This window comes from Meleagris gallopavo, chromosome 1 (assembly GCF_000146605.3).
Source record: "Meleagris gallopavo isolate NT-WF06-2002-E0010 breed Aviagen turkey brand Nicholas breeding stock chromosome 1, Turkey_5.1, whole genome shotgun sequence".
In the NCBI taxonomy this organism is placed as follows: domain Eukaryota; kingdom Metazoa; phylum Chordata; class Aves; order Galliformes; family Phasianidae; genus Meleagris; species Meleagris gallopavo.
Window position 1 is genome coordinate 39,129,721 of NC_015011.2, and position 10,037 is coordinate 39,139,757.

At 37.6% G+C, this 10,037-nt stretch overlaps 1 protein-coding gene and 1 long non-coding RNA gene across 6 annotated transcripts in view; one reads left to right on the forward strand and one right to left on the reverse strand.

Moving 5' to 3' along the window:
• Positions 1-946: 946 nt before the first annotated feature.
• Positions 947-9,673, reverse strand: LOC104910147. Of its 5 annotated transcripts, none has more exons than XR_002112681.2 (3): positions 8,406-9,673; positions 5,797-7,669; positions 947-4,314 (listed from the first exon to the last, which is right to left on the reverse strand). It is a non-coding gene; the product is annotated as an uncharacterized LOC104910147 (long non-coding RNA). The 5 variants fall into 5 exon arrangements; XR_792835.3 differs by having other exon boundaries at positions 5,797-5,934; positions 6,706-9,673; XR_002112682.2 differs by having other exon boundaries at positions 5,797-5,934; positions 6,451-9,673.
• Positions 9,674-9,765: 92 nt separating this feature from the next.
• Positions 9,766-10,037, forward strand: part of RPS16 (ribosomal protein S16) — a 2,969-nt gene continuing 2,697 nt past the window's right edge. The window contains exons 1-2 of the mRNA XM_003202105.3: positions 9,766-9,858; positions 9,938-9,993. Coding sequence (XP_003202153.1) covers positions 9,946-9,993 — 48 coding nt within the window. The 5' untranslated portion in view covers positions 9,766-9,858; positions 9,938-9,945. The remainder of the gene's footprint in view (positions 9,859-9,937; positions 9,994-10,037) is intronic.

A 10,037-nucleotide genomic window follows, 5' to 3' on the forward strand; every position in this document is an offset into this window, starting at 1 on the left:
GACTGAGCAGCTTCTGACTTCTTGTGAAGGCAAGGGCTCCATGCATGGTCAGCCAGAACCGCTGGTTAGTTTAAATCTTTGAAGTCAGTGGACTGGATAACAGCCTTAAGGAAACTCATACATGTACAAAGGCAGAGAATATGGCCTTTTTGTTTTTCCTCTTTTCACAAATGGTAGTTCAATTTTTTTGTGCTGTTCAAAGGCAAGCATCTTGTCCAGCTCACTTGAGATACAACTAACTGCAAAACTCTCCTCAAAAGATAAACCAATACACCATGTTTTAATGTTATTAAGCATGCTTAAATTTATTAAATGTGAACTGTAAGAATTATGTTTTATTTAATACAGAAAATCTCAAGCATTCTACTCTTTTTAATTAAAAAGATTTGAACAAAAAATATATTAAAATAAATTTCCAACAGATTTGAAAATTGTTGTCGTCTTTGGATAAAAAATACTGATATCAGCTCCATATGATGTGAAAAAAAACCACAATTTTTACTGAACTGATTTTGGGATCATGGAAGATTGTGAAAAGTTATGTGGATGGCTTATCTATCTGTCTGCTTCAACAGGATTTTGAAACAAGCCTGGAAGTTAAAATGTCACTGATCATGGAATGGAATGACATGGTAGAGATTATATGGGAATTATTTGTCAAAATAAACTCTTTAAATAAACAGCTAGCAACTGAGCCCAGAACGCACAATAAGCAGACTTGAAGAGCTTTTAATCCATTCTTAAAAACAAAACAAAACAAAAACACCACACACACACAAAGTATTTATATTAGAGTAATAGTCCAGTGGAATATATTCTTTCACTCCATAAGGTTCTACAGCATTTGTCCCAAGGCTCAATCCTAGTCTGCCTGTGAGATATTTGTCCTATTTGCTTTCAGTTCCTGTCAAGTAATGGCTTTGCTAGATGTGAGAGGGCTACTCTATTTGATACAGGGAGTACACTGGATATAAAATAAAGTTTCCAGTGATAATGAACAGAAGTCCTATTTTCAAAAGACACAGATACCTTAAAAAATCTAATCTAATTAACTTTCAATTAGATATAGACTACGAATCTATGTAATGCTGTAGATGGACCTCAGCCTCCCAATTTACATAGGTTGCTCCAAAAGCAATGCCTCCTACTATTTCCATGCAAACTGCAACAGATACAAAGAGCACAAAAACACTAGTTGGCAGTGCACCTTCTCAGTTATAAGACTCTATTTTTTAACATAATTACCATTAGCTATATATTTTTGCCAGCAGTGAATAAAAGCAGCAATGAATATGCTGTACTTATAAAAATATGCATGGCCATCCAGAACATGGCTTGTCTTTCATGTTGCTGTCACCCCTGCTGAAACACGCCACCTACTGTGCTCTCATCCACTGTTTGGTCTCCAAAAACATTCAGCAAGAGTAGATGAATGTCAGTGGGTGCCATTTTTTTCCATGCAGAGGAATTCAATGCCACAACTTTGCTTTCCATGATTTTCCATGTCAGATGTCATTTTGTCAGACTGCTCCTCTGCTGCCATCTCTCACACAGCAAAAAAATGGAATGGAATATTGGAGGGAAAGTTCAACTTCTACTGCTGTACCACCAACATCCACCTCTGATGTTGTAGGCTAATATAATCCAATAGGAGGCATTATTTTTCGACCAGTCTGTGGACTTACAGGCAGGAGTATTGTATTGCTCTAGTTATCAGGCATCTGAATGCCATAAACATTACAAACATTTTTGACACCTGAGGTTTATTTCACAACTAACTATTGGTTTATATACTAAATGAAATCAGCATAGTTTTATTTCAATACTTAAAATACTTTCCAAACTCTATTTGACAAGACTTCACAAAATTGCATCAACAGTACCTATACTGTGTTAGACCACGTGCAGTGACGATTAGGATGTGAGAATTATTGCTAATTGCTCTGTATCTTTGTTGCTAAGTGCTTCATACACCTGCCGATGTATCTTGGTCCACTTTCAAAGTCTGTTTTTTTTTTTCAGAGACTCAACAGCACCTCCCAGCTTGGTATCATCAAAATAAATTTTCTTTCTGCTGTGACTTACAAACACAATGCTGATGCTATCATTCCTATGATATTTATTTTGGAAAGATAATACATTCCAATAAAACTATGAGGTAGTCTTTGTAATGTTTATATGAGCTTGATGCCTTTGCTACTAGTAAAAAAGAAACCTGCTCTTATTTTCTGAATCTCCACAACTCTACTGAGAAGAATTATAACCCTTAAAGAACACTTTTATAATGTCAATAGCTGAACAAGAATATGGACAAAATGAAATTTCAGCAAAATTAAAATTGGACAGAATATGTTTAATCGGAAAAGAGATCACATCTCTATTGAAGAGATATAAAGACAATTTAGGTCATATGGAACAAAACAAAAACAAAAGCTCTGGCATCTGTTATTTTTCAAGTCCGTTAAGGAAATCACAAAAGCAACTTCTTGCTTCTTAATCTGCTAACCACAATACATGTCACTGCATGCCGCACCAACATGTGACTGTGGAAATACACCTGCCAGAAATGCTTTTTCCAAACACCAATAAGAAGCAATAGGTAATATAATCAGAAAGAAAAAAAAGAAAAAAGTGGTCCAAAAACTCCAGTAAAATTAGATATAATAGATAGACTAGACATTCAAAAAAGAGCTTGATGAGATATTATGGATCACCAGATTTCTGTGTTATGGGAGGCTACTGCCTGAGTAGTAGAGCTAACTTTAGATTTTTAAGCCAAGATCTTCACTTTGTATTGAAATAATCTGGAAGCTAACTCCTGTTTGCCATTTTATCAGAGAATGGCATGTGCTGTATAAAATCACCATTTTATGCGCATAGAAGAGTGTGAAAAGTAGGTATGCCCAGACTTTATGGTTAAGATAAATGTACTATCTGGGCTTAAGGTAAAACTAAAGCTACAGGATTAGAAGGTCACTTTGGTAAGCGTCAAGGCTATTTTTCTATCTCTTTCTCCGATACCAAAAAGGAGAGAGATTTCCTAGCTGATACTAACCAGATTCTTTCAGTAATATCCAATTAACTCCCTTCTACTTTCCTTTACAGCTGGTCAATTTCTGTGTTTTCATTGCCCTTAGACTCTCAACTGTTCTAAACAAGGGTCTGTATCTTCCAAAACAACTTTATAACACATAACAAATAAACTGCTCATAATCCTCACTAAAACCCTTGGATACTAATGCAGTAGAAAGAAGCAACATCATGTACAAGAGCAGCCAACAAGCACGCCAGTTATGTAATTATGATGATAATCTGTATTGAAAGGACAACAGACTACTCAATGAGACTTAAATTTTTATGAATGTTCCAGTCTATCACCATACGCCATATATATAATTCTACTTTGTGTGTGAAACCTTCTCTAGAGGAACAAAGCCCCTCCCTAAATGTGAACTTTGTCTGCATAAATAAAACCATCTGGATTGCTGTCTAACCATCTGGTTTGTCTAAAGTTTATAGTCTCCTGAGTGTTATTCACAGACCCACATGCAATCAGGCCTCTAAAGACATTTTTATTTGGTAAGTGCTTTCCCACAGCACTTTTATTTTTTCTATTTGTTTTTGATCTTGTAAAAAAATGTCATTTTAATACGTGTGTTGTAATACTGCATGTGTTTGTGTTTCTGTGAACTGCTTGTAGTTCTACAAGTGGGTAGATATTACAGGCTGGATTCCCTTGGGAACAGAAAAGAAATACAAAAGAGACACTTGGAGATACCAGATCCTGAGACTTCTTTACTGCCTTCCCTGAACAAGGCATTAACACTGAGTGGAGAGATGACTTAAAATGCATCAGCTATTAACATGTGATAAGACAACAAGAACGGAACTGTCTCAGCTCAATAGCTACAGCTGATAACAGGTAACCATCACTCTGTCAGTTGTCCACCAAGCAGGGACTCTGGTTTGACAATTTCAAAATTCCTGGCAGCGTGCAGTGTCCAGATAACACAGCAGTGTGCTCTATGTGAATAAAATGCATAATTATTTTCCTCTAATGAGACAAGCTGAACAGTCACTACACTTCTGTTTGCTCTGGCTTCATAAAAGAAGATTTTCCACCCAGAGCCCTCACAAATCCTTGCCAAAAGGGTTCATTCTCCTTCAGAGTTCAACTGCTCCCGTTTCTGGAGAAAATATCTGTTCTCCACAGATCAGTAAGTATACAACAGTTCACGAGCTGCGATGTTTCTGTCTTATCTGCTCCCTTACCACAAGCAATGGAAAATGTCTCAGTTGAAACAACAAACAGATCTGAAATCAGAAATAGAAATGACCTAAGTAGAGATTAATATAACTTAACAGAAACTATCTCGTTCTGTTCTAAACCATCCCCGATGTGTCAGCAAATCAAGTGTGTAATTGTCTATGCAATCACTAACAATAATCACACCATTTTATATATCCAGAAGACATATTCTCTATGAGATTTAAACTTAAATGTAGATCCACAGGTCATGGAGTGTTATATTTGTAATCTGAACATAAGTAAAGCAACTGGGGCAAGAAGCCTATATTTTAAAGATGTGCAAAACAGATGTCCTTTTCTATAGTCACTCTTCCTCAAATTTCTTCAGCATAGAAAGATAGAAAGGATGCCAACAAGCCTGCGGAAGCTAAGACCCAGGACAATTCATCTCTCTGCTGAAGAGTTGAGAGAGGGCAGCTGGATCCCACTGGACCCTGCTGTGTTTAGTTTCTATAAAAGGGAACTAAAACGAGGAGCAGCCTCCAGAGGCAGCAAAATACAGCAGGAAGCCTGGAGATGCATCTCTGTTCCAAAAAAAAAATAAATTGTTTCATGTATGTGATTCTATTTACTTGTTAGCTTATTTGTGTAGCTTGGGGGCCCTGGGTTGTTTCCCAGTCAGCTTCTTATAACTCTAATTCCTGTTGACATATGAAAATGTGAGTGTACAAGCTCACGCACACATACTCTGGAGCAGTTTCTGTGGATGTACACAGTAATTTTAAATAATTCTAATTTACTGTCAATAAATTCCACTAAAATATTGGATACTGTAAGAGAGGTTGTAAATGGATAATGTCTTATTCCAATTGTAAGGCTTCTTTGATTTTTAGATTTTAACCTTTCATGGACATAGTCTAAAATAAGCAGTGAACACACAATCACTTTCCAGCTAAATTGTGTTCATTGAATGTATGCACTCCCAGCCCATTGTAAATAGGATAAATGTTGTAAATTTAAGCCACAGTATTTTATCAGATTCTAGCAACAAGTTGAGCACCACAGCTAAAACAAAGAGCCTTAATGACTGTCTATATGTTCAGATCCAAGAAGGGCTTTGTTTGGAGATTTCTTTTGTTAATTGTACCAAAAAAAAAGCAATCTTATTCATTCAAAACTAAAGTCAAGACAGTCATTAATTGTGATTTTTTCCAAGTAGCAATGCTGAGTGGGTCCACGAGTAATCTATTGTATTGCTAACTATTTAAATCAGTAAGTTTCAGTGTGAATATGTTTGTAACTTTATCAATTTCTACATTAAAAATAGGCTAGCGTTTTCAATCTTAATGTGCCATAGATGTTTATAATTTTTGAGTGGGAGTCAGTATTCACATCAGACAGGATAATGCTCACCCTTACGTTCCAGAGCTTATGTTATAGTTTCCTTTGAGAAGTACGATTAAACCAAAAACAAAATTTGCTTTAGAATTCAAATATTTTCTTAGAAAAAATTATTGATTAATATGAAAATCTTGTGTGATGCTTACTTGTTTTCAGAACGTTATTTTCAAGAGCTGGGGAGGTTTGCTTTCTGGCAAGCATCAAACATTTTTCCATTGGTCACAGCATTCTTGCACTAATTGAGTTTAGAAAACTCTTCAGCTGCTGAACACGATGAACATGATCTGTGAAAAGCAAGCATGAGAAATAATGGGATCCATTAGCTAGTCAAACATGCATTAGTTGCAAAATATAATATGAGAACTGTATTCTGCTACTCCAGACCTTTTAGTTACCTTCTTTCCTGATATATTTCATATTTCTCAGTGAAGGATCCCACTGATCTTCAAAATGCATAAAACTGTACAAGACAAAAGCCTTCTGAAGCTTACAGTAATGATTTTGCTGTCTGAAGTAAAAACTGCAGGGAATATGCTTTGTTTATTTCAGTACTTATCATGCATGACCAAATCTTTCCCCTAGTTAAAATTATCCATTCTGCTAAAAATAATTCTACAATATACAATTCAACTGTAAAATGGGACATTTGCATAGAAATCATGGATTTTTAATATTATTATGGGCTATGTAGAAGAATTTTTTTTTTGTATTTTCCCTAAACTCTTCCTGACTTTTACAATTTTATTATATATGATAGCATACATTAGATAAAACTGATCTTATTGTGCTATAGCTCTCACCTTTCTATTAATGTTTCAGATATTACACGGGGAAGATAATCACACTAATTCCCACATCATTTTTCAGGAACGTTGTCTTTCCTTTAGATAGGGGAAAACTTAGAATCACAGTACAGCTGGACTTGTTAGCATCTTGACCTTCACTCTTTGTTGACTTACACTCTTGGTAGCTACAGACTTCTGTGTTAATTAGAAGCTAAAATAATGCTCTCCTGGAACGTTTACCTTTTGAACTTACATGTGAATTTGACTTACAAGATAACAAGGTCCAAGTGGAGAATGAACATCGCGATTTCACATTGAAGTCCAGTTCGCTTGCTACTTGAAATGACATAAAATGTCATTAAAAATGCAAAATGCTAAAATTTTCAGTTGATTTGATTCCCGCACAAAGAAAGCAAACAAAATCTCCATTAACATGAAAGTAACTAATCTGTCTGAATTTGAAATCTTTGAGCTGCACTACTCAACCTCATGGCATCAGTAGATGGGTCAGTGGATTGACACCCAGGTTGCGCATTGCAGTTTTCTACAAGCTCTGCTAACAAACAGACGTGATGCTGCTCTCTGGTCAGGCCAGCTCACTGGCTCTGCCGGCTCCATCTTTGCCCACTTCTTGCCAGTCTTCCTTTTCTCTTCCCAGTGGAGCCATATTAACCTACCTGTGTGAAGGAAACAGGCGAAGAAACAACTGGAGACAAGATGTATTCCCCTACCGTGCAGGTACTGAAGAAGCGCGTGAGGGCCGTGGGACAACAGCAGGTCTCAGCAACATCTTATGCTACAGCCTACAGTGAGACTGAAGCAGCAGTAGAGGAGGTCAGCCATCAAGAGATTTTCAGTTCCTTAAAGCCTCACTAAACTCTTCCATGTAAGAGATTTAGTAGCAGAAGGATACTGGTTGGTATAAAATATACAAGATATCATCTGTTAGTACAATGCAGAATCACTGTGAAATCAAGGACTGAGACTGTAGCCAAACTGAAATATTTTTCTTCCATTAGGAAACAATAAAAATGCCTTGGCAAGATGAGTTCAGGCCTTCTGACCTTCTCTTGAAATGCACTTTCTGGTAAAAGTAGCTTATCAGCAAATGCACTTTAATTTCTGTAGCTCTGATTATTAACTTTTGCATGCTGTGTACCTCTTCACACCTGTGCAAAGTCAGGTAAAAGAGGCTGCCAAACAAGTGCCTTACATTCCACAGGTGCAATTATTTCTGAAGTATAAAGGAACAGAAAACAGGTCAGTAGATGATACTTGAAGGTTCTTACTATATTATTATTTTTTTTTTTTGAAGTTAGATACATTACTAGTTTGAATTGTTCTGTGCTTAGTAAGTAGGGCTATTGTAGCATTTGGCTTTTTCTCAAAAGTATAGTATCTTGCCTGATTTCCCCACTCTGCTCTTTTCTTCTCGCTACTGTAGTGTACAGTGATATTTATTATCTAATTCTCACTTCCCACAGTACAATCTAATTCCTGCAGTAACTACTTGCTAAATGCATTGTGGTTCCTATTATTATGCCAGAAAGCAAAGGCAACAAGCAGCACAAAGTATTTAACCTTTTTTCTTTTTTTTTTTCTTTTCCTTAGGCCATGCTATCAATATATGCTGGTTAACTCCTTATTTTTCTAACAGAAAGTTATATATCTGTAGCTATATTACAAGCTTTACAAATAGTTTCTAGTGTTTTTTTTTTGGTTCCAAGTAGAATGTACAGCAGACTAATATTCAAATGATGATAAATCATGCAAGACCTAAGAAAGAATGCTTACAAAAAGTAAGCTTTATATAAGCAGCCATTTGACTAGCAGTGTATTTAGGTATTAATACATGGTTCTTCATTAGCAGACCTCAGATAACACCAACAAAAAGAACTGATGTAGATTTGTTCTCTCTTCCTTTCAAAGCATTCCAAACACCAAACAAACCCCAGTTGCTAATGGCTCACCTTTGGGTCAGTCGTAAGTGTTGGCTGAACTCTTTCAATGGGGTTAAGTAGGAACTATGTTTTATTTTTCAACTGAACATAGGTTTTGTGATTCCTAATACCTCAGCCCCTGCATCCGCTTTCATTATGCAAGTAAAATATTTCTAAGCCTGAGTCACCTATTTTCACCAAATACGTGCAAACAGAATTGTTTTTCAAATTTCCATTCTCCTGTGATAACTACCAGAAATTAGCCAATACTCTGGCTACCATTCCCCTCCCCCTGATGATGGGGAAAGAGTGGCTGATAGCCATGTGTGACTGCACAAACACCATCTCTAAGAAAACAGCTTTAAAAAAAAAAAAAAGACAAACACTTCTCAGGTCACATGTTGAGCCTTTGCACAATCGGGGGTTTGAGATGTGCTAAATCTTACATGCTCTGCACAGTACTACTCAGTTGAATAGAACTAATCACTCAAATTGCATAAAGCTAAGTGCTTGTTTAAATCCTCACATGACTGATGACTAATGTTCAGTATTTAAAATTCTGTCCAAAGACAGTAGAACTGATTGTTTCATTTGAGCAGTCAACTTTCACATTAATCATAGCAATCTAAATCTCTATTGTTTAAAATCTCTAAGAATCATGACCTTGCCTAATTGATGGCTTCTACTTTTGTACTTCTGGAGAATTTTGCATAGTGAATATCAAACTCTAGAAGGAAAATATTACAGCCTGAAAATGACAAATCCATCTTTGAATCAGAATTTGAGAAAATCCATCTTTGATGACACACTGAATATGGAAAACAAAGATAAAATGTCAAGCTGGCAGTGTTCTCGGCACATGGATCCCTGAATTTAACCACATCTCCTTAATCTTAAATACAATGGTTGTTGGCTATTTACGCGGGTATACAGAATTGCCTGAATATTCCTGATTCAGTGCACGACGTCAGAACAGAATACAAACGTTAACGTTTCATTCTCTCCAGAGTGTTACCAGGTATTTGAAAGAAAGCTTCGTATACTGCTGAACACGAAGGAGGCCCCATCAGTGTCTGCAAACCCCACCAGCAGCCTCTAGGGAAAAGCATGATTTTGTTTGCTATGCAAAACCGGTTGGGTTCTGCTCGTGAATGTGCTACATAAAAAAGCTCATCCAACACTACAGCGCCAATCACGACTCCGGAAGAAACGCACGTGAGAGAAAAGAAGACTTAAAAACAACAGCAGAGCAAAACCAAAAGCTAGGAGACGACTGATGCAACCCTAAGCCCAGGTCCGGCGCTCGGCCGGAAAGGGCGAGTGAGCCAGCCCACGGATGGCTGCCGCAAAGCGCTGTCGTAAAGCACGGCCGGACGCGGTGCCGCACTCCCGGAAGACGAGGTGCGCTTTACGGCTGGCCCGCCCTTGAACACAGGCTGGGAAACCCCGTTCGGTCTTTTCGCGGTGCTGCCGCCAGAGTAGGGTGAGTGGCGGAGGGCTGTACGGCCCGTTTGCGGCCCCGCACCCGGCACCGCTAACGTCTGCTTTCCTCTCTCTTGCAGGAGCAGTCATGCCAGCCAAGGGTCCTCTGCAGAGCGTCCAGGTCTTCGGGCGGAAGGTGAGGGCACGCGTGGCGGCTGCTCGTACCCTCCTCGCTCTTAG